The sequence below is a fragment of the Taudactylus pleione genome, unplaced genomic scaffold, assembly GCF_031769625.1.
Source record: "Taudactylus pleione unplaced genomic scaffold, aTauple2 ptg000430l, whole genome shotgun sequence".
Taxonomy (NCBI): Eukaryota; Metazoa; Chordata; class Amphibia; order Anura; family Myobatrachidae; genus Taudactylus; species Taudactylus pleione.
In genome coordinates this window covers 777,010-802,554 of record NW_028284832.1, presented here as the reverse complement: position 1 = coordinate 802,554, position 25,545 = coordinate 777,010, and the positions used below count along the sequence as shown (strand labels likewise).

Sequence of the window (25,545 nt, the reverse complement as noted above, 5' to 3'; positions counted from 1 at the left end):
AAAGGAAAAAAGGGGAGAAAATACCTGCACTCTGTCATTGAATTGATAATAAACCCCTATATAATTATTGATTCAATATTCCGTATATTCACGGGGGTGCAGCCCTAACCAACTAAGTTGAATCATATAATAAAAAAAGAAAAAAGGAGTTGTGGATAATGGGCGCACGGAAAAAAATATATAGTTGCAAAGTAAAATTTTACTTTTATTGGTTACTACCTAAAATTAGTTAGCCCCCTTAGAGGGGAAAATACACAATGAAATATAAGGTTAAAAGATTGATATCAAACAAAACATACAAAATATTAAAATGGCAGATCCACTAATGTGTTGCTGTGTTGAGTCTATTGTTATCTCAATACCTATCTCAATGATATTAATTGACTCCTACCCATCTTAGATGCTATGATGCCTAATAAGATAGACACCCTTTTATAATTATTGGGATGTCAAATTCACACTGTAGTCAAGATAATTACTTAAGTAGTTATGTAAGGCTGGTTATTGCCCAGTCCACGATGATTTTCTGAATTCTGAATGCTAATTGTGCTATATATAGACAAGGGACACTACCAGCGCTAAGAATCATACATTCACTTGATATATTGTCCAGTACAGCAGTATCAATGGTACTTTCTCAGAAATATTAGGAGGGTAATAAGCTAGCTTGCAACATTGTAACTTAATCAGCAAGTGTTGGATTGTTAAATTGTAACACAGTGCTTCCTGTATTTATTGTGCTGAATAAAGTTTAAAGGTCTGGGGCACCTAATGGATTTACCTATAATGATAATATAAGGTTAACTTTTAATCAATCCACAGCTGATCAAATAATAATCAATAATACTGTATGTATCATCAGTATCGATCTAGTAGCATGGATTGAGTCCCATATAGTCCAAGGACTTAGTCACTGGCATCGTACATGCCGATTAACATAACATCTAGTATAGATTGGGAAATATTCATACACACAACAAACACATAATATGGAGCTGCCAGTGGCGTCAGGTCAGGTCTATGTGCCTCTACTCACCTTGCCCACTGCTTTAGCTCGTTCAGGGAAAGCGTTTGGCCGTCGCACAGTTTCACAATGGCTGCTACACGCTGCCCCCACTTCATATCTGGAGCTCCAATCACAGCCACATCTAGATACGAGGGCAAATAATGCAGAAATTCATTATGAGGGACATATATTAGCGTTCCTGTGATAGTAAATAAGTGCATAAAATTTATCATTTATAATTTAAGGTGCATCACCTTTGAAAATGGCGCAACTTCTTCCAAACCCTAAAAGAGAGCCTGTCCTTGGTAGGACTTCTCAGTCCTGAGCTTGAGACATATTTAATAAAAATTATGTCTAAGACATTTTTACAGCCTTTTCAAGTCCTATAATAAAAGTGCACTCTTATTGTTAGTATAGTCTAGGAGTGGGACAGAAGCACTAGGCTTTAAACAGAAGATATGATAAATCAAAATAAGCCATTTTATATTTATTTGAATGTTGTGAAGGGAGGCAAAGAAAGAAAAGAAGTGAAAATGGTCTGTGCGATATCTACTGCATGCCTAGTGTGTACAGGTACTTTCCTTCTCAAGAGGCACAGTAGATACCTGCAATGCTAGGGTGAGCCAATAGGTGGCGCTCTACCTCCAAAGCGCTGATTTTGTAACCTCCACTCTTTATTATGTCGACAGAAGTCCGGCCAAGGATCCAGTAAGAGTTGTCCTTGTACACTGCAGTGTCTCCTAGGAAGAACATATAACCAACAATGTCAAGAACATACAGCATTTACATCTACTTTCCATAGAAAGAACTGATCACTGATATTCAGTGACTTCAACCTATTAGAAGACTTGTCATAATCTACTGTATGTACAGAAGCATTTCCGGTCGAGTCCTGTACACAGCTACCTGTGTCCATCAGGGTCCTGTGCACAGCTACCTGTGTCCATCATAGTCCTGTGCACAGCTACCTGTGTCCATCATAGTCCTGTGCACAGCTAACTGTGTCCATCATAGTCCTGTGCACAGCTACCTGTGTCCATCATAGTCCTGTGCACAGCTACCTGTGTCCATCATAGTCCTGTGCACAGCTACCTGTGTCCATCATAGTCCTTTGCACAGCTACCTGTGTCCATCATAGTCCTTTGCACAGCTACCTGTGTCCATCAGAGTCCTAAGCACAGCTAACTGTATCCGTCAGAGTCCTGCACAGCTACCTGTGTCTAAGAGTCCTGCACAGCTACCTGTGTCTAAGAGTCTTGCACAGCTACCCGTGTCTGGCAGAGTCCGTGTGCACAGCTACCTGTGTCTGGCAGAGTCTTGTGCACAGCTACCTGTGTCTGGCAGAGTCCGTGTGTACAGCTACCTGTGTCTGGCAGAGTCCGTGTGTACAGCTACCTGTGTCTGGCAGAGTCTTGTGCACAGCTACCCGTGTCCGGCAGAAACTTGTGCACAGCTACCTGTGTCTGAGAGTCATGCACAGCTATCCGTGTCTGGCAGAGTCCGTGTGCATAGCTGCCTGTGTCTGGCAGAGTCTTGTGCACAGCTACCCGTGTCAGGCAGAGTCCGTGTGCACAGCTACTCGTGTCCAGCAGAGACTTGTGCCCAGCTACCTGTGTCTGGCTGAGTACTGTGCACAGCTACCCATGTCCGGCAGAGTCTTGTGCACAGCTACCAGTGCCCAGCAGAGTCCTGTACAGAGCTACATGTGTCCGGCTGAGTCCCGTGCACAGCTACCCGTGTCTGGCCGAGAACCGGTTAGAACTACCCATGTCTGATTGAGTTCTGGTCAGAGCTACCCATGTCTGGCAGAGTATTGTGCACAGCTAACCGTGTCCGGCCGAGTCCCGGCAGATCAACATTTCCTTAAAAGGTGCACTTACATCAGAGAGGGGTTTCTGCAATCCTGTGACGCGATTGGAAATTGGCAATCTGTCGGGTGGAAACACCGGACGGCCGCCATCGATGTTCAGCGATCTGTCGCAGGATCGCTGAAATTTTCCATGTTAAATGACCCCGATTAGACAATCACGATTATTTTTTGATCACGATCGTCAAATCGGGAAAATCCAACATGTTGGATTTCTGCGATCCTGCGATGCCGGGTTGCAGCATCACGGGATCGCGGCAATCCGTCGCTAATGTATGCAGCCCTTCACTTGTGTGCACAGTTGTTAACCCGGATCCTGTACACAGCTGTTTTTAATGAGCTTGTTCAAAAGTACATGGCCTCCTCATCACACTGTCTAAAGGCCCCCATACATCAGCAATCTGAAAACCACAATTGAACAATTTGAAGATTTATTGCCCGATCTTAGGATTTCCCAATCGAACAATCTGCGCCAATACACTACAGATCTTTTTCAGTGATTTGCAGATCGATTGCAGCAAACACAGATCTGGCAATCTTGAAAGGCCCATCATTTTACTAGTAGCGGTCTGCAAATCTGCTGATCATGTCCATACACTAGCAATCTACAGCCCCAATCGATCTGTGAAATCCAACATGTTGGACAATCTGATTAAACAATTCCAATCACATTTTGGTTGCAATCTGCGATCTGTGAAGCCCATACATTGCAGATTTTTATACACAATCGATTGCAAATTGCACGATTGCTGCAATCCATCTCTGATGTATGGGGGCCTTGAGTTAACAATTCCAATCACTTTTTGGTTGCAATCTGAGATCTGTGAAGCCCATACATTGCAGATTTTTATACACAATCGATTGCAAATCACAGAATTGCCACAATCGATTGCTGATGTATGGGGGCCTTAACTCCAGATGCCCCTGTTTACAACACTGTCTGCCCCAAACACTGCCAGTTGACATCAGTCTACCCCGGATACTGCCCTGTCATTACTGTATGCTCACAACGCTACCCATGCACAACATTGTCTGCCATAGATGTTGCACATTCACAATATTGTCCATTTACAACTGTGTGCCCAGGATACTGCCACCAATTAATGCCCATTTACAACTGTGTGCCCCGGATACTGCCCCTGAGTGTGCCCTTTCACTACTGTTTTTCCTGAATGCTGTCAGCTTCCAAATGTCTGCCCCAGATGCTGCCTGTTCACATCAGTCTGCCCCGAATACTGTCTATTCATTTACAACTGTCTGTCCTAGACAATGTCTGATCACAGCTGTCTGCCCTGGACGATGCTCTTTCAAAACTGTCTGTTTCGTACAGTCTCACTTATTACTGACTGAACTAGTTCACAACTATCTACCCAGGTTTGTCCTGTCCACCGCTGTCTGTTCCCGGCTGTCCCATACACAGCTATCAGTCTCTGACTTTTCTGTTTACAGCTATCACTCCTTGTCTTCCCTGTAATGTACACCGCAATCCATTCTAGCCTGAAAAAGGCATTGAGATGCTCTCTCCCTAGCCTCTAGGATGATGTCTCTGAGGTAGTAAACACAACCGCGCTCCCCAGGGTGGAAGGAGCAAGGGGGGCTCAGAATGAATTAAGAGACTTTCACATCATCTATTTCCTGGAGTGGTGCATGTAACTGTGGACTGGAGATACGGTCACTGGGATGTGTCTTGTAAAAACATCTTTCCAATGGTTCTATGTACAAATCGAACAGAACAAAGTGACGTGGTATATAAAGAAAACAAGGTCTGCAGAGCAAGCTGTGGGCTAGATTCAGCAAGGATCACTATTCTGCTTATATGCACGCAACGCAGTTGCTAATATCAGCGGTGATATGTAAATGTTTGCATTCGCATTGCGATCGCAGCCTGACATAAGGACGCCCACTTCCCCTTACTCACATCCGTATACTTTAGCAACATAGCAAATCAATCGGTAACATCGGCATATGCACAGGTAAGGCAGGTCAGACCTCACTCAGGGACTGCTTACCTCAGCGCACACTATTAGGCCTCAGGAAGCGTATGGTATCACAGTTGAAAATTTAAGCATGGTCCTGCAAGGGCATGCGAAGCATTGGCACGCCTACGTTTGCCTGACCACCCCCCCGTCACCACCCACAAACGGCATTTCCTGTCAATCACTCCAATGGGACTGTTGGCCTGATTCAGACCCGCTTGCGAGTGCATAGTGCTCGCAAGCGGGTCGATGGCCGGGCAAGTGAATTTTCACTCGCTGCGGGACCTACTACAAGACGGGGCAGCTGTCAATTGTGATTGATAGCTCGCCCCATTTTGTAGGCATGCGCGTGGGGGGGGCTGGACAAACTGAGGCGTTCCTGAAGGAGCGCCTGCCGTTTGTGGGCGGCCCTACTGACATCACCAGCGATGTCAGCAGTGAACTTCCTGCTCTATTATTAGAGCAGGAAGTTCACTGGGGCTTGCGGTGGACGAGACCCTACCACAAGGGTCTCGTCACAAGCCCGATGGTCGCAATAATCGCGACCATCGCTAGGCCGCCCGCTAAAGCTGTGGGTGGTCACCCACAGCTTAGCGAGTGGCCTGGAGGCTGGTGAAAAAAAAAAAAACGACCTGCCCTGATTCAGAGCGTTGCGAGCACCTCTGAATCAGGGCCTGTGTATCCTCTGGGATCGCAGTCCCGATCGCAGCGTCTGGTTCGCACACGACGTACGCATGCGCAGTGCAAAATAATCGGTAGATTACATGCGAATAAGCAACTGCAATCCTGGCTGAATCATGCCCTGTGTCCTACGGAGAGCTAACACAGAGCACACACAGTAAAGGCTTTTATTATACATGAGCGGCACCAAGTCATCATACACTTTTCCAGACTGGATCTTATGGATTTACTTATAAAGATGAGGTTGTAGACAAATAAAAAAATAAAAAAAAACCTTTACAGATACAAGTGTCTCACAGGACTATAAATTGCTGCGTAAAGCATGAATGTCACTATTATCAGCCCTCTCTCCACAGGTTTTGTTTTTGCAAACCTCAGATACTGAAACTGATGTGCTCCTACACACCCAAACTTCCCTGACCAACTAAAATGTAAAACTAATTGTCAATTATCATCATTTAATTATAAAAGGCCACAAAGGTTCTGTAGTGCCATACAAGGTGAAAACAGGACAAGAAGAAACATAGATACATAATTACACTGCGCAGTTAGCATAACTACCTAGGGAAGGCACTACTTATACGAACTTGAATCTATAGGTAAATGGTAAACTTTGCTTTCTTGTACATACAGGAAGTTGGTTTGTTTTTTTGTTATAGGCTTGGAATAATAAGAATAATCTGTTGGAGACAATGAATTTGCTTGCACAAAGCCGGTGGCCATACATGGTCTGTTGGAGGTCATGCTCCACAAAACAATATAGTAAGTTTACCTGCCTATGTGGTTATATTCCATGAGAGACTACAGCAAGTCTACCTGCATACGTGGTTATATTCCATGAGAGACTACAGCAAGTCTACCTGCATAAGTGGTTATATTCCATGAGAGCCTACAGCAAGTCTACCTGCATACGTGGTTATATTCCATGAGAGCCTACAGCAAGTCTACCTGCATACGTGGTTATATTCCATGAGAGCCTACAGCAAGTCTACCTGCATACGTGGTTATATTCCATGAGAGCCTACAGCAAGTCTACCTGCATACGTGGTTATATTCCATGAGAGCCTACAGCAAGTCTACCTGCATACGTGGTTATATTCCATGAGAGCCTACAGCAAGTCTACCTGCATAAGTGGTTATATTCCATGAGAGCCTACAGCAAGTCTACCTGCATACGTGGTTATATTCCATGAGAGCCTACAGCAAGTCTACCTGCATAAGTGAAGCAGATAGAGGTGAGGAGAAAGAGTTTTATCTAGAGATGAGCGGTTCAGTTCTACTCGGTTATGTTGGGATCTGAAAAATGGCATCTTTTTGGCTATCTGGCTATCACGTCTTTTGGATAGCCAATAAGGTAAATCCTAACTTGGCTAATTTGGAGAAAAGAACCAAGCAGAACCGAACCGCTCATCTCTAGTTTTATCACACACAGGAAGAAAATCTGTGTTCATAAAAGAGCAACAGACATACTTCAAGTAGGCGACAGTACAGAGTTTTCCCAAGAGTTTCCTTCAGGTGCCCTGGTTTCCTCCCACACTTTAAAAAACATACTGATAGATTAATTGGTGACAACATTAACTCTGGTGTCTGGTAGATAATACAAATTGAGAGAAAATAACAAGAAAAAGAATGATATTTTTAAATGGAAACACTACTGCGATTTTAGCCTGCAGACAGCGGAGGCCATCATTTTGTGGGCTGGCCCAAGACTTACTAAATACATTCACTAGGAATCCGTGACATCACTGAGACGTACAGTAAAAGGTGGCCATTTTGTTGGCTGAAAATACAAACTAGCAATTCGTCGGCAACCACTGGAACCGGGATGTAGTTATGAGACCGGCAGCCGCGATGCTGCCGGTCTAAATCCCGACAAGGAACTTAAGATAGGCGGCGAAATACAGACACCTATCTTAATCCTGACGCCGGAATCCAGAAGGACGGCTGCCCGAACGAGGGAAGTCATAGCCGCGGGAAGGGGGGGGGGGGTTAGGCACCCATACGGGGAGGGTTAGGCACCAGTTGGGGGGGGGGTTTAGGCACCAGTGGGTGGGGGGGGTTATGTTTATGCACGAAGGGGGGGGGGGTTAGGTTTAGGCACTAACGGGGAGGGTTAGGCTCAAGAAGGGAGGGATAGGGAGAGAAGGGTAAGTATACTTACCCAACCCCTGTTGGGATACCAACCATCAGGATGCTGCTGTCTGTATTTTGACAGTAGGCATCCCGACAGCCGGCATTACATACCCATTCCCTGGCATTATAATACCCCTTTCAGATTAGCAGCAAAATTCCAGGTTATTTCATGTTAACGCACAACAACCAGGGATTCTGATTATTCTGAAAGGGGTCAGGAAAAATAACCCGGGTCTACTGACCTGGTAATCCAACCTGGGTAGCGACCTAGTGTTGGACACGTCGACCCGGGACTCAGAAATTGGAGCTTTGTGAGCTTAAAAAAGGCCATTTTTGCGGCTCTCCATAGATTTTGCAGCGCTGACCCAGGTTCAGTGTGAACGGGGCTTGGTCCAGATGGCATCCAAATTGGACCTGTGTTCAAAATCCAGGGAGAGACCCGGGATTGCTAATCTGAAAGGTATATAACACGCAAGTGAATAGATAGTCTGCCTTCTCATTAATATTAGTTTAGACATCAATATTCCTCCACTATGGGCATCTACAGATGCACATTAAAAGGAAAATATAATCTATGAATAAGTACGGTATCCTTTAAATTTTGTCTCTTCCAGACGCAGATTGTGGAAACAATAATACACTTTTTTTTTCTAATAAATTGGAAAATGATTATCGTTAATTATAAAGATGATTTTAGTGTCAATCAGTTCGGTCTCAAATTTTTTTCCGAATGCCCAAACTAAACGCACTGGCCCTCTTCCAATTAAAGAAAGAAATGTTGCTATCAATTATGACAAAGAGCATTTTGCAAAAATGATTAATTACCCAACCTACACCCAGGTGCACTTCAGAGATGTATCATATGAACACGAGACATTTTTTCTCGCTGTATTTGGGAATGAACAGGGGAGGGGGGGGGGCTTCTCATCCACTGGGGAGTGGGATTCTGTCTGACTGTCTCTTGTATGTGCGTGTGGCATCCCCCCTCCCCTCTCACATAAGGAGCCGCATCAATAGTCCTCCATCTGCTCACATACATCACACTCTTCATTTCAGTTTATTAGCCGGAATAAATCATAAATATTTCATTGTACATCAGTGCGGCCGGCGGGGGGGAGTGGAGTCATCCATCTCACGCCCGCTCCTGGAGACCTAACACCCGCCAATAACCCTTTCACTCTATTAAACAAGATTGATACAGTGCTGGAATCTGCACAGAGAGGGACATGGGGGGGAAAGAACTCTGGGGACTCGGGAAGGCCAGAACTACGCAGGAATCCGCCAGACTCATTGTATAATAAGAGAAGCGCACAGCAAGCTTATTACATCGGTCATATAAAGTGGACATGGAAGAGAGAAGGTGGAGGTACCATAGTGATGTCGTTTATATTGAATAAAAAACAAACAACCCACAAACAGATCCATCGATGCTTTATTCAGTATGGAAACTTCAGTTGCAAATTTCTCTTCCAAGCCTTATAAATGGCAAAATGTCAGACCTGCGTCGCTGCTTTACCTGCACGAGCCGTCTACTTGTGCTGCTAGTGAATGCCACGGTACATGCCAATGTGCCCGATTCAGATTTGTACGCATAGCCAATTGGAGCATAAGCAGGATGGTCACGCAGATGATCTGAAGGCTGCATCCTCGGACGCAGCAGCGGATCGCAGAAGCCGGCACAAAACGCCTCCTGCAGCATTAGCATCAAAGATGTCGCTGTTTATTAAATGGCTCAAAGTGCATCTAAAAACTGCGCTTTTATACAGAAGCGCAAATGGATGGTGCATAGCGTGTGCTGTAATATGTGTATAGGGATGAGCTCTGATCTCCAGGACCTCTGGACTGTAGATAATAGTAGGCCTATTACAGGGAGGAAAGGCCGTGCGCGACCTCCTACAGGACCGTAACTAGGGGTGTGCAAGCGGTGTCAGTGACCAGGGAGCGGCACTGTCACTGGCACGTAGCACCTGGATTTGGCTTGTAGCGTGCCTGGAACGTCACCCTGTATCCCGTACAGGCGCCCGGAGCGTCCTAGGGCAGTGCTGTGCTTCCTGAGGCCAAAGGTCGCGAAAGACGTGTTCAGGGCTGGCGCAGGGTCTGTTCCGACACTGAGGAGTGCCTTTGGACCCTCTCTTTCCTTCATGTCGCCTAATTTATCGGTTGCTGCTATTTCCAAGTTGGAGAAAGGACCTCTGTGACGTAGACACCACGTGACCGCTGCAGAAGGCTGGACCGCTCCTGCGTTACCATCCACTAGGGCATAGAGGGGGAATATATATTTGTGGCGGGCGCAGCGAGCCACCGTGCCCGAAGCGTGGCGAGCGTAGCGAGCCTGCGAGGGCACACTTTTGATCCCCCGTTACCATCCCCGCCCCTCCCCCTTTCAGGCCGAGTCACGTGGGTGTGACGTCACAGGGCCATCAGCCCTGTATTGTCTAGACCTAACCCTAATTTATCATGTTACTGAAAATGGGATGTGATTAATTAACTAGATGCGCTCGGACACCTAATTTGCATTTACTAAGGAATGCATTTGATCTTCCCAACTCCTCAGCCAATGGACATTTTTGCACCCTCCAGATATGCTGTTATACTGGCGAGGGTAGAGACTCTACCCGAGTATCCTTCATTTTCTGACCTACTTTTACTCCTGTGCAATGGTTTTTCCAATTCTTCCCCTCTTCCTTCCTTTTTACTTATCCTGTATAACGAAGCAGGCTATTTTGGAAAAACGCTTAATGTTATAATTGAAGTGCTGAAATATTTGATATCTTGGATTGAGTTCTTGGGTGGAAGCACAAAGCACAGAGAACAGGTTGCGTTTCCCATTACTATACAAAAAAGCCTGTGTAATAAACTATATTACGTACCAGAAATAAGTTAAAGGGCTCTCAAAGCAATGGAAGCTTTTTCTTAGCCAGTCGGGAGGCTGCAGTCTTCCAAGTTCGCACACCCGGATACACTTACAGGTCATAATCATAATATAAGTTTGTAAACTTTTGTTTAGATAGCGTAGAAAACGCATCTGTGATTATGTTTGATTTAAATAAAAAGTTCTCTCTACAATAGAGCAAATATCATCTTCCTTCCCGTATAGGAAATGGCTAAATAATTATTTCTAAAATCATATAATATATGCAGGATTGATGAAGAAAACACCTATCATTTTCAGAGATGAATTTGTGATCACCCAATCAAAAAGCGGCTAGCTAGCGCTGGCGACTACCATCCTCATTATCACTTTTTGTCTGCACCAGCTCTCAGGCATACACACAAAAATGATACAGCTTCTGACACACGTGTAATGCTGTGTACAGACTGGCAGATATATTGGCCGATCAAGCGTCGGCACATAAGTGTGTACCCGCAATGTGTCTGTCAATTAAGGACCTCATTCAGAGGGCGGGCGAATTTAAAAAATGTTCTGGCCTCCTGGCAGCTCACTAGGCTACCACCCACAGCCTTAGCGAGCGGCCAGGATGATGGTCGCGATGGTCAAGTCCTTCGCGACCATCGGGGCTTGCGACGAGATCCTTGTGGTAGGGTCTCGTCTGCCGCAAGCCCCAGAGAGCTTTCGGCTCTAATAGAGCTGTAAGCTCTCCCACTGACATCACTGGTGATGTCAGTGGGGCCGCCCACAAACGGCAGGCGTTCACTTGGGAATGCCTCTGTTTGTGAAGCCACCCCCCCGCCACGCCTACAAAACGGGGCGAGCTGTCGATCAACATCGATCCCTCCATTGCCGCTGGCAGCCGCCTCCCCCATAGGTTTCTATGGGGGATGCGATGCTGCCAAATGTATCAATATCGGAAATGTGAAGCATTCCCGATATTGAAACCAGCAGCTAACGCCATCTTGCGGAGGGATCTCCCAGATGCCTCCGCTGGCAATGGGCGGCGCTCATGTGCAGTCCGCGGAGCCCGTCACCCTGCATGTGCCGGATCATACATGCAGCCGCTATGATCGCATTTTGCAATGCGATCATGGGCAGTACTGCATGCCCTGATCGCATTGCAAAATGCGATCATTAATAAATGGGCCCATTAATCATGTACAGGAAGATGCTGCAGTTGCTGTCTATGGAGATATTTAGTCACTCTTGCCTAATGTGTCACATTTTTCCCTAATATAGCTACTTCCATCAATGCCTCCATGAATACAACTACTGTATAACGTGTATCTATGCAGTGGATGAATCTCTGGTTACCTGGGGTAAATGCCTGTTTGCATCTTTAAGCAATAATAGTACATATCACTCTCTGGGCCTGATTCACTACCGATTGCAACTGCGAATGCAATAGCGATTAAGCACGCAGTATAACATAAGGATGACAATTTTACCTTACACACATCCGTAATGTTTAGCAAGACTGCGAAACCATCGGTAACATCGAGTACCATCGCCAGTCTCATGCACACTTACACGAGCTCTGACCGTCCGCAGAAATAGCTAACTTCAGCGCACGCAATGAGTACTCAGGCTGCGTAAGGCATCGCAGTGGATAATTTACGCACGCCCCTGCAATGGCGTTCAAACGCCCTGGCACGCCTGCGTTTCGTCAAAAGTCACCTCCCGCAAACGGATCTTTGTGTCAATCACTCTGCGATGGGTCTGCGTAGTCACTGGTCCCGATCGCAGTGGCCAGTTCGCGCACGCGCTCTGCGATGCATACGAATGCGCAGAACGTAACAATCGGCCGTTTGCGTGCGTAATCGCAGTTGCGATCGGTAATGAATCAGGCCCTATGTCCACTGGAGATAGGGGATACAAATATTACTCATATCAGAAAAAGACAATACTACACACATATAGGTCCTGCGGGCGTCATTAGACGGTTTTCTTTTATGTATGCAGATGTGTTCTCATACACTAGTGCCGCAGTCGTGCCAAACAGCCCTTCTTCGTGTGCCAGGCCCAGCTTGGCTTGCGCCAATTGCTTTTTCGCCCAAATCTGCGTTTTAGTTGAAAAGCGGTCTTACAAAACCACTTCATGAGAATGCACCGATTCATTTGATATGCGACTCTTGTATATCTGTGTGTGACAGGGACTGCATCTGTATATGAAGGTGCTGCGATGCAGCGGCCGCGGCTTTTTTCCACGCCACATCCCGTTGCACAGATTGACGCACACAGATATACAGATATAGAAGGGTCACATATCAAGTTAAACAATGCATTCTCGTGAAGCGGTTTTGTTGCATTGCGTTGCGAAATAAGACGTGGAAAATGAGCTGCACCGCTTGGCGCAGATCACTCGCGCCACATGGCGTATTGAGGCTAGGTGTAGGAGGACACACCTGTAGTCTTTTTTTATTCCTCTTACCTGTTCTGAACCAGCCATCTGGAGTGAAAGAGTCTCTTGTTTCCTGTGGTTTGTTCCAGTACTCCCTGAAAACAGTTGGTCCGCGTACCTGCAGCTCCCCTTCCCTGTCCTCCAATCCTGGGGGGACCTTGAATAACACACCTGGAATTAGTTGATGCCAGACAAGACTGGCACCCCGCCCACCCACACATCTCCCCTGTGCAGCTGGTGTTGACCTCGCACAATTTCTACAGTTTTGGTAACGCTCCCACGTCTTTAGGAAAACATCTGCTGCGCGCGGCATCTGCCAGTTGGGAGTCTTGGCACAGGCTGGCGCCAGTTGGCAGAATTAGAAGAGGGGGGGGGGGGTTGGAAAGAAAAGGCGAGAAAACAATAACACAAAACCTGTAGGTTTGTAATGGATTCTACCTTCCTGAGTCGGCGCAGTTAACTCCTTCCCTGCCAGTATAAAGAAATAAATAAAATAATGGCTACCCTTTGTCCCTCGCTCCGGTACGTCTTCCAGCCAGCATCTTAAAGTTTTATGCAAAATGCCCAATTGTTTTGTGTCTTGTCCTGCTCTATACCCGTAAACATGAAGTTTTGTTTCCAAATTAATATCGGTGCTGTAATATTTCTCCGGGGGAAAAATAAAAATTCAACAAGTTGCGCTAATGTCATTTCCTTTACAGCCATCTGTTGAAAGAATAAAATCAGGAGCCCATCTCATTCCCTGCTGATTATTACACGCCTTTCAGAGTTACGGGAAATATCTAAAAAAAAACTATATATATTTTTTTTTTCTTTACAAATGGAAGACTTGTCTCTCCTGGGAAACATTGTTGCATTAACCTCAGTTGAACTTCTGCTGTGCTTATATCTGGGTTTGCGGCTCTCAGAAAACAGCTCTTTCATTCACACATTGAAGGCTAGGAGAAAAATACCACCAGTATGAGCAGCAATAGGAATGAACAGGGAAAACGCGGCTGCGGGGAGGCGCCGACAATGGGCGCAATGCCGATTTTTACGCAGATGGAGCAATTGTTTGCTATTGCGCACGCGTCTCAGCCGCACTGCACAGGTGCGGCAATTGTTTTGCGACTACGCCAGCACAGAGGATCCACATGCAAAGTCAGCGTTTGGGGGATGTAACCGGGGGGTTTAGAAAAACGCATGCGTGTCTGACTATTTAAACACTGTTACATCGACGTGCATAAATTAGCTATTGCGAACTCCTACGCAGCATGCCAACCCTCTGCGTGTCAGGAGAGCGGCTGTATTCGAGACAGGCCAGACTCGCCGCAAGGGCTGCATGGCTGGTTGATGTGCGTTGATGTTCCAGATATTTACACTGGCGCGTAGGACGCAGATGAGAAGGCAGAAGTGGGCGTCACTATGCTCGGGTAAACTTTGGAACTAGTAGCATCTTTTCGCAGCTGCGTTCCCTGCGAAATTGCTGTGATCGCATTATCGTCCATCTTCGAATCAGGCCCATTGGCTGCCCTGTGTATGTGCATCGAACTACAAGTGTCACCTACCTTTGTACCAAAGACATCTCCCTGAGCAAGGGTAGTATAGGAGTCGCCTTCATTTGGAGGTGCCTTGGTGGCGATGCGGACCTCTACTCCTGGCAGGGGGTTGCCCACTGACCCTGGCAAAGAAATGAGATGCCGCAGCTGACCATATGTCATTCAGCTTTGCACCCATCACTGACTCAGAACGACAAGCATAAACATGTCCATCTACTCTATGACCCCATAAGGTGCAGTACAGGATTCAGTATACACTAATGTCCAGGGTTCAAGTAATACACTTAAGTTATTTAAAGGTCAACATTTAAGTTAGAACCCTCGTAACATTGCTATAGTGCTTTATGGAATTTACTCATGTCTTTAATTGTCTGGCTCAAAAACTCATTACCTTATACATGTACTTGTATAGCCCCAGGAAGAAATGAGCTGTTCCTGAGCTCCAATCACAGGAACCCAGTTTCACTGCCATGTAACTGACAGTACCTTAACCAATGGAAGCAGCCCGTTATACCCATGACAGTGAGACGTAAGGGTACGACGTAAGGGCGATCTGGGCAGCTGTTTCATTTTAGAAGACATCAAGGTTGTGCCAGCCGGCAATTATACAATAATACATGTGTGAATAGTAACATGTACAAATGTAAACACACGTTAATGGCCTATCAGATCTCCAAACTGCCTAACAGCGTGATGTGAGCGGGTGCAAACATAAAATATAAAGATGTAAACAATAAAAAAACAAAAGAAAACATACGTCGACCATAATGACATAGAGAGCACACAATACAGAAAATGACTGAACCACACATACAACCTTGATATCCCAAACATACACGCACCACGCACAGCCTCAGTAAACAGAACAGACGCGCGTCCTTGATGAGCACATCTCCTCCGTTCCGAGGCTGCTTGCGAGAGCAGAGCTGTGTAATTGAGGATGCTGCATGTGCTAAGCTCAGGGGGGTCCACATGCTGCTGTGTACTGAGGGGCCCTGGGAGGATTGAGACAGGCCGGTGATAAGACACACTGCGATCCGCCTGTCACAATGCGCCAGGTCCCCGCTGGAGCAGCCATTAGCCAACTGTGATCTAAACCTCCAATTAAAGCGCTGATTAGACCCGACGAGGCGTGAGCTGCCCATGAATAATTCATGGCTCTGTGCGTGAACAGAGAGAGAGGGAGAGAAACTCCGGCAAATGCAGCAGAATTAACCCTTTCCGCACTCCAGGGCTCAGTTATTAACACCGAACTGTTATTCTATCTCTAGTCTTCTGCAGGAAGCACTGTAGACAGATGGGCTTCAACTAGCTTGTATCTTATGGGAACAGAGTGGTAGAGGCTTGTCCAAGGTCATAAGTATCAGACAAGGACATGCAAACAGACTCCCAAATAAGAAGCATTGGGGGGTACATTAGTAAAAAAAAAAGTTTTGAAAACTTGAAATCACACATCTAGGAGCAGGACAGTTACAGTATCTAAACAGGGTGCATACAAAAATGAGCGGGGTGCAGTTAGTTTATCGATAGTGATGATGCCGGAATACAGGAGCCATGATGTCAAAAAGGTTGATTTACCAGCATGTTTAAAGTTATAATGCCAATACGATTAAAATACTGTAACTAGCATGCTATCCCTGTCGATATCATGGCGCCTGCATTCCGGCATTGACATAGACGCTGTCAACGTACGGACTGATTCCGAATTGAAAGCAAACCCGATGGTTTGCATACAGGTCCAACAGTGGTGGGACTGTGCATGCGCAAAACGGGTAATAGCGAATTGGCATAACTGGCATACTGCGGGCGTTTGGCGGCTGGGAAGCGTTGCTGACCATTTTGCAGTCGTGCCGAGGCCAGGGTAAGCATCTTCTGACGCAGATTTCCTGGCCCTGGCTGTGCAGTTCCGATGGTCGTGATGGTGATCTGATGCAGTGTCTTAGAACGCAGCACTCGGATCTGCGATGCCGACAGGAGGAGTCTTTTCTCTTCTTCAGGCGCCTCCTGCTGAATTAGCATATTTTTAGCATCGCTGCTACGTCCACACACTCAGGAGCAATGTATATACATGTACAACACTGAATCAGACCCATAGAGACTGCGGATAGAACGTATCGATATTGTTCCACGTATTACCAAGGGGACTTTACCAAATGAGGGTGTGTCATTTTAATAAAGGAGTTTTACACTTTATGGCTCTATTTTGTTACATTCCCTTTTCCGGGCAGTAGTTGTTGCGTGATTTTCCCACCCTTGAGACAAATAATGTGGACTTGGGCTGGCCAAACTCCGCAATAATCTGTGAGCGCCAGAAAAAGGGAAATGACACGCCGCCTGGCTAAAAATGACAACCAACTCATGGATGAAAGGCTGCTGTGCCCATCCAATCAGAATCGGGCTGTTATCTGTAGTCTTAATTCAGATCATCTAGCGGTCAGAGGTTATTATGGAGGCTGACCAGAGGAGGTCCTCCCTGGCAATCTGGAACCCTGCTATATTAACAAAGACAAGGACTCCCATCAATGTTCTATTTTGTGGGTAAGAGGGAGTCAAGTTTATATGAAAGCAAGCCAAGAAGATTTTTGTACCTGGCACACGTGGGCCATTGAGTGGGTTGGTCAGAGCCATGCCAATTTCTGTCATGCCATATCTCTCCAGAAGAGTGTGACCAGTGATATCTCGCCAGCGCTCCAAAACCGGCACAGGGAGAGCCGAGGAGCCAGACACCATTAACCTAAGGAAGAATGGAAACACATTCTGCAAGCAGACTGCAAACTACAGCCACATTCATTGCATTGATATGAGATTTGTACTCAATGTGCAGCTGTCACTTACTCCCAAATAGGGAGCTGAAGAACTATTCATGTCAATGCAGCCCACAGATTTGCACAATAGTCATTAGTCACTGCCGGAACTACTTCCACAAGAGGGGGCACAGCCGCTACTAGGTTTAGAGGTTAGGGAAACCAGGGTATGTCAGGCCACCTGACCAGCACATCTAAGCATATTTGGTGGACAGAACATGTGCTATGAAGCCCATTAGGCATTACTAGGCCCTCTTCCTCAGATGTTACTATTAGGCCCGGCTATGCTGTATTCCACTTCTGATGTCAGTGCTTCTCAATATATTGATAGGCGACATTCTCGTGAATAATGGTTCATTCAACAAAATGGCTACCTCCTCAGTGTGGAGACTATGGTACACTTACATGGTGCTTCTTCTAGTGTGCAATAACGGCACTGTACCTGAGTTTACGCTGGCACATTGTCCTCACAAAGTCCTGAATACTTGGCTTAGCGAAGTGACAATCGTAATAATCGATAAGTTTACTGTAGACAGTAGGCACAGCCATAAAGATGTTGATGGCGGAGGCCTCTGTGCTAAGAAAGTGTTCCCATACCTATGGAAAAGAGACAGGCGTTAGACAACAGTAACAAAGACAACTTGGTCATGGGAAAATATAGATCAACAATTTAAAGTAACAGATTTCTCACTCTAATTTGCATGACATATTTATATATATAAGTGACAGCTGCCAGTCTGAGGACCACCACGCCACCTAGAGGATCAGCATCAAATGACAACCGCAGAATCCCAGAGAAAGCTATTTTGCATAATAACATTTCAGTGCATGTGATTCATAATCTAACAGCACCTTATCATACGGTTTAAAACAAAAGTGGACTGGCCACCATAGATTAACATTTTAGTACATAAAAGTACCCATAAATACTTAATTACTTTTTAGTTGCTATCTACTACTGGCAGGAGACACAATGCATTTGCCTTTTGGTAGATCTAGCGCCCATGTTCAGCATTTCGTGGCTTGTACTAATGTTCTTAGCAACTGCCATTATAGGTTAGTAGAGATTTATGAAACGGTAAATATAAAGGGCTAAAGAAACAATGGTTTAATATGGGGGTGACTGTGCCCAGGGCTGGAATAATGGGCACATGTGCAAGGGACCTGGAAAAGATCAAGGGCCTATTGTGATAAGGGGAGGAGCTATGACCAATGCTGTGTGGGTGTGGCCAGTGCCATATTGACGTGTACATCTCCTACACTATCAGCCCCAATGTCTCCCTAATTATACAAAAGTTTAGAACACTTCATGATTTAATAAGGAAAATAAAATGCAATTTTTATGCTTATGATTTTTGCCCGACCTTGTGGCCAGCTGGTGGCTGGCCATCTTCGTGCAGCCATGACGATGGGCCTATTTTTATGTGGATGCCTGGGACTGTTAATCTGGCCCTGACTGTACCACTGGTTGATTTTCCCTGTACAGGAATTTACCTAAAACAATCAGTTTTTTTCTTAAACGTGGGGCAAATTGAATTATACTCAAAGGCCGCCAGCATGGGTACCGGTGGTGGCTACCGGGCCTTAACTGCAGATTTTGCTTTCAAGTTATGTATCTGCGAACTGAATCTGGTCTTGAAAAAGGTCCTGGAGACCGAAACGCGTTGACATCTACTGAGGATGTGAGTAGCTAAATACCTGGACCTATATGCTACACTTTTTATTGCATGTTTTTATCTGTTTTTTTTTTTTTATTATGTACCTTTCTTTGGAGTTTTATTATTGCCCATTTTATTCATTTTGAGATTTTTTTACTGTGTCGTGGGACAGCTTTTTTCTTCAGGAGTGATTGCTCCACATATGTGTCTTTTTATTATGGGGGATAAAAAGACACATATCACTCCTGAAGAAAAGATACCTCTATGAAAGAGCCATCATTCCATATCATGTGAGTTGGGCTATGAGTTGGGGTATGCACCCGTATTTACCGTACCAAGATACCTTTATGTGAACATCTGTCCACTCTCTAGTGTGAGTTTGGGTACGCAATTTAGGACCTCTTCACTATAAAGAAACTTTTATAAGATTAACAGTTATAGCCCAGCTGCGAGGCTTGGAAACACGCGCTTAACGTCAGTCTTTTCCAGCAAATAAAGTGAAAAAGAAACCTTTATATATTTCATTAAAATACTGAGAGATGCGAGTTGGGTACGCAAACTCTGCATAAATATATTATTTATACTGGAATATAAAGATACCTTTGAGCACATTTCTTCCCCGTTATTCATGTAAGCGGGGTACGCCATATTATACAAGATTAAATATCTGTCCTGTCTGCTAGCAAGTTTTGTGTTTATGGAATTACTACACATTGGTTCCTTTTTTCTCTTTTTTTCGACGCCTCCCCTTATGTGACGATTGAGTGGACGTCGATTGGGAATTGTAGTCAGAAGGAGATACATCTGTTGATTCCACTTGTGATATCCTCCGTATTTTTTTTTTTAATCATTTATTTTAAATGCACTACACAAAGATATTACAAGTAGCTAAAAATAAGTATCAAAATATGGGCAACAAAAATAAACAATATGATACAAAAATAAAAGTAACATTCTGCTCATCCACAACATAACAGGTAGTGTAGTGTTTTGTAATTTTTTACAAATCTTCAAAAATTCTATGGAATAAAACAATAAATCAGAAACAAATATTAATATATTTTTTAAGAGCGAAGAAAGGGAAAGTGGGGGTAGAAATGTAGAGAGAAAAAAAAAAAAAAAAACCAGGAGAGAAGCGATGTAGTACTGGTAGCTTATGTGACATAAATATCAATGAGGTGCTCCTGGTAGTGAGGAGTTGTGGTAGGTAAACCAAGAGCACCGTACCTGCTGGTGTATGTAGATACTGTATTATGTAGTAGGGAGGTAATATATTCCATTGAAGAAATATACCATAGCCTGTTAATAGGAGCTGTTTTGGTAGGAGAATGAGGGGATTTGCAATGCTTGGCTATTAAAAGTTTGGAGGCGTTGCAGATATGCCCAATCAATTTATTCTCAGATTTCGATGCCGAGTGCAGAGGTGTCTGAAGCAACAGTATTGGCGGATCCAAGGGTACATTGGAGGAGATTATTTCTGACATTAAGGTTACCGCCATAGACCAAAACTAATGAATCACGGGGCAATCCCACCAAATATGAAGAAAAGAACCTTCCAAACCGCAGTTACGCCAACATCGATAGGAGGAGTGTGGGTACATGTGATGTAGTTTGTCGGGTGTTATATCCTCCGTATTTTAATGATAAGGAATGTATTATTATTGTTACTCTATGTAAATTTATGAGCGCCGCAGGTTTTGTCTCTTTTCATTGTGTTGCGCACTGAATCTGCCTGCCGTAACTGGCAGATAAATGCGCAACGCGAGCCTCCATCGACAGCTAGCGATGACTTAGATCTGCCCCCAGACTGGGGATTTCTTTATTAAATACCGATTTGTTCTCTATTTAACAAAAATAGGATTCCTCCATACCTCACATAGCATGCAGAGCTCTGCCATGTGAACAGCGTTCTCAGCGGAACCGTTATATACATTTAAATGCATAGGGACTGACACAGGGTTGTATATACTCCTGTATGCAGAGCGTATCTCCCATGAACTCACACTGTGCACGTTCAGAAACTGAGCGCACGCAAGAACTGTCGACGCTGAGCCGAGCATATTTTGGTCGCATCTACACTTACCGAAGGCGCAGCACTGAGATGTGACGGGTCATTTCGTGACGCCGGCATAGTTCGGTGAGGGCGCAAATACGAGCTATGCAGAACTGCACCTTAGCAAAAGGCATATATTTTGCTCTTAGAATAGGGCAGGTGCGATTTCTCACGGATGATGACTTGTGCCAATGCCACATACGCAGATGCGGGCTCATAGATGCGGACAACCCTGCCAATGGGCGAATATATATGCATTTTTTTCCTGCGCAGTTTGTATGTTGATTTCTTTCCAGCTCTGCCATTCTCCTGACGTGTTCAAGATTCAATCTTATAAAGCAAATAAAAAGCTGGTTCTGCTCACAAACACTCTTTAATATCCTGAATCTAAACCAACTTCAGAGGGAACAAACGTAAGGATCAGGGCCGGGATTTAAACTTTAATACTCTTGAAAATCCAATCATCCACAGTTCAGGAATTTCAACACCCTCCCTCTGCGAGTGACAGCGATTATTGTAAGAGAGTAATGATAAAAAGGGCTAGACCTATCATTAGCTCTATATACAAATGCCATCTCCAGCTTTTATTGTTGTATAATTACAAATACAGATGTGTCCTCATACACTATTGCTGCAGTCGCACCAAACAGCCCTTCTCAGCGCGCCAGATCCCGTGCAACTCAGCTCGCGACGAGCGTCGTTATTGTCCACCAACGCCTCTTAGTCGCAATCGGATGTGACAAACCGCTACACGAGACTGCATTGATATGAGACACTTGTATACGAGTCGCTATGTGACAGCGACCGCTGCCTTTTTTACAGCAATTAGACACATTTTCAGGGGAAAAAGATGCTCTGCACAAGCCGAGTCTTGCGCTGTCGACTGGCGCCACATGGCGTATTGAGGCTAGGTGTACGCGGACATAAAAGGGAAACCAGAACACAAAACACTGTGATATATTACGTGACGTACGATTATATATTACGTACAGTCATGTAGTGGTAATGAATATTTAGCCCCCACAAATAAACAGCCAGCAACCTTCCGTAACCATAGAGATGGGGAGAGACAAAAAGAAGGCTGGCTGCATACAGGGCCTAATTCTGAGTTGGACGCAGTGGCTGTATTTGCGGGAAGCGGCGGAAGCCACATTTTCTGCCTTATGCTAATGTGAGTGTCCCTAGGGCTAATGCAAGGATCTTTACAGCTTCAAGTGGAAAGCCGCTCTGCTTACTGTGTTTTTCGTACACACCTGCAGCGGTCACATTAGTATCAGCACGCGCACCGGCCTCAGGCTAGGCGCAAGAGAACCGTCAGAAACAGGCGTCCCTGTGCGCAGGACTCAGAATAGCACGGAAGTATAGCTCTCCTCTTGTTTGTGACCACAGCGCCACTGCCCATAAATGCCCGGTTCACGCAGAGAGAGATCTTGTCAAGGCCTGGAGATAAGCAGAAATGCATAATTTCACTTCTGCACATGTGCTTTTTGCTAAACTCGCTATTTACCGCCGTATAACAAACTATATGTAATCATGCCCATAGTGCTTTACTGGGCACTGGTTGGTCATGATATGTTGGGATAATATGAGATATGGTAAGAACTTACCCTTGTTATCTCTATTTCTACGAAGTCCATAGGGTTCCACAGGATACCTTGGGTATAGGTGTGACGTCAGTCGCAGGGCACCAAAGAGTTAAGCTTTCAGCCTCCCAGGATGCACTAGGTCCCCCTCCTATACCCCGCCCCCGGGCCAAGGCACCTCAGTTAGTTACCAAGCCATAGGCCGGAGGAGGAGAAGGAAGAGAGAGAACAAAGATCTGGACACATACAAGAATCACATTCTCACCAGAGGGAGACGGAAAACCGGTGACCAGAGCAAAGCCCATCTGCAGCACAGGTGCGACAGGGCGGGAGTCCTGTGGAACCCTATGGACTTCGTAGAAATAGAGATAACAAGGGTAAGTTCTTACCATATCTCATATTTTCTACTTCAGGGTCCATAGGGTATCCACAGGATACCTTGGGGATGTCCCAAAGCAGTATCCTTTAAGGGTGGGGACGCTCCTGTGCAGAAAGGAGAATCCGCCGCCCGAAGGAAGCATCCTGAGAGGCGAAGGTGTCAAACCAGTAATACCTCACGAAGGTATGGACAGAAGACCACGTAGCAGCCTTGCAGATCTGAACTGCCGAGGCACCACGTCGAGCTGCCCACGAAGGACCCACAGACCTAGTGGAATGAGCCTTCAGAGAAGGAGGGACCGGTAGGCCTTCATGAAGATAAGCTTCAGAAATAGCCATACGGATCCAGGCTGCCAAAGTTTGCTTTGAAGCAGGCCAACCCTTTTTACAGAAGCCATAGAGGACAACAAAGCGTCCGACTTCCTAAACAAAGAAGTGCGGTCAACATAAGTCCTTAAGGCCCGCACAACATCCAAAGAGGCCTCACCCACGGAAAGACCCGGTGAGTTAAAGGCCGGAACAACTATTTCCTCGTTAACATGAAACTGGGAAACAACTTTGGGAAGAAACTTGGGCCGAGTGCGGAGCACTGCCCTGTTCCCATGAAAAACCAAGAAAGGGGGTCTACAAGAAAGAGCCCCTAACTCAGAAACACGTCTGGCTGAAGCAACGGCCAGAAGGAAAACAGTCTTAGCTGTTAGCCATTTAATATCCACTGAGCCCAGTGGTTCAAACGGCGGTCCTTGGAGAGCCCTCAGGACCACAGCCAAATCCCAAGGCGCCACAGGTGGAACAAAGGGCGGCTGAATACGGAGAACACCTTGCATAAAGGTGCGCACATCCGGGATTGTAGCAATCCTACGGTGAAACCAGACAGATAGGGCCGAAACCTGTACCTTCAAAGAAGCAAGGCGAAGCCCATGATCTAGTCCCGCTTGCAGGAAGGCGAGAATCCGAGACAGACGAAACTCCCGCGGTGCATAACCTCTCGGTCGACACCACTGGAAGAACATATGCCACACGCGATGGTATATCCTCGCGGAAGACGGTTTCCGAGCTCGTAACATGGTACGCACCACAGAGCTGGAAAACCCCCAGGACCTCAGCATGGCCGTCTCAACAGCCACGCCGCCAAAGACAGCCGAGTCAGGTCCGGGTGAAGACAAGGACCCTGAGACAGAAGGTCCGGTCGTAGCGGCAACCGCAGAGGACTGTCCACGGACAGACCCTGAAGGTCTGAGAACCAGTGCCGTCTGGGCCACGCGGGAGCTATCAACAGGAGCGTCCCTCCTTCCTGTTTGAATTTCCGGATTACCCGTGGAAGAAGGGAGACCGGAGGGAACAGGTATGCGAACCTGAACGTCCACCGGACGGACAGAGCATCCACCAGAGATGCCCCTTCGTCTCTTGTGCGAGACCCGTACACCGGCAACTTGTTGTTGTGCCGGGACGCCATGAGGTCGATTTCTGGAAGACCCCACCTGTCCACCAGTAGTTGAAAAACGTCCGGGTGCAGGGACCATTCCCCTGGATGAACGTCCTGGCGACTTAGAAAGTCTGCCTCCCAATTTAGCACTCCCGGGATGAAGACCGCTGATATGGCCGGAAGATTGCGCTCCGCCCAAACCAGGATCCAAGAGACCTCTACGAGAGCCGCCCGACTGCGAGTTCCTCCTTGCCTGTTTATGTAGGCCACGGTGGTAGCATTGTCCGACTGGACCTGCACCGGGTGACCCTGGAGAAACCGCTGTGCCTGCAGGAGAGCATTGAAGACCGCACGGAGTTCCAAGATATTTATTGGAAGCTCCGCTTCTGTCGGTGTCCACCTGCCCTGGAACAAGTGTGGACCCGAAACTGCTCCCCAGCCCCGAAGACTGGCGTCCGTTGTCAACAGGACCCAATTTGGAACCCAGAACGGACGTCCCTTGTTGAGGTGGGTCGTCTTTAACCACCACGCAAGGGACAGGCGAACCTCCGGGGTGAGCACAATCGTCTGGAACTTCAGAGACTGAGGCAGCCCGTTCCACTTGGACAGGATCAGGTGCTGCAGAGGTCTGGAGTGAAACTGGGCGTATTCCACCATGTCGAACACCGACACCATGGAGCCCAGTAACCTCATCGCCGAGTGTAAGGACACCCGGCGGCTGTGCAGACAACTGCGCACCCTTGACTGTAAAGCAGAGATCTTGTCCTCCGTCACGAAGATCCTTTGCTGTCCCGAGTCCAATAAGGCTCCAAGATGCAGAATCCTCCGAGACGGGATTAGAGTGGACTTCTGCCAGTTGATTAGCCAGCCGTGCCATTGCAGCAGTACAATGGTCAGGTCCAAGTGGTGTAACAGGAGCTCTGGAGATCCTGCCACCAATAACAGGTCGTCCAAGTACGGCAACATGCGGACTCCTTGCAGCCGCAGAGAAGCCGCCATGACCGCCATAGCGTCCTGTAAGTTCAATGACACCATGTAGTCCCCAGGTTCCAGCGCCAGAATGATGGACCGTAGGGTCTCCATCCGAAACTTCGGGACCCGCAAAGACTTGTTGAGTGCTTTGAGGTTGAGAATCGGACGATATGACC

At 46.2% G+C, this 25,545-nt stretch overlaps 1 protein-coding gene across 5 annotated transcripts in view; it reads right to left on the bottom strand.

The window, feature by feature from the left end:
- ACSF3 (acyl-CoA synthetase family member 3) overlaps nucleotides 1-25,545 on the bottom strand; it is a 96,058-nt gene that overhangs the window by 46,088 nt on the left and 24,425 nt on the right. For 4 of the 5 annotated variants that reach the window (XM_088447351.1, XM_088447348.1, XM_088447350.1 and 1 more), the window contains exons 4-9: nucleotides 17,742-17,896; nucleotides 17,084-17,229; nucleotides 14,505-14,617; nucleotides 12,988-13,114; nucleotides 1,612-1,746; nucleotides 1,037-1,148 (exon numbers count right to left, since the gene is read on the bottom strand). In XM_088447351.1, coding sequence (XP_088303477.1) covers nucleotides 1,037-1,148; nucleotides 1,612-1,746; nucleotides 12,988-13,114; nucleotides 14,505-14,617; nucleotides 17,084-17,229; nucleotides 17,742-17,896 — 788 coding nt within the window. The remainder of the gene's footprint in view (nucleotides 1-1,036; nucleotides 1,149-1,611; nucleotides 1,747-12,987; nucleotides 13,115-14,504; nucleotides 14,618-17,083; nucleotides 17,230-17,741; nucleotides 17,897-25,545) is intronic. The other variant, XM_088447353.1, reaches the window with a different exon arrangement.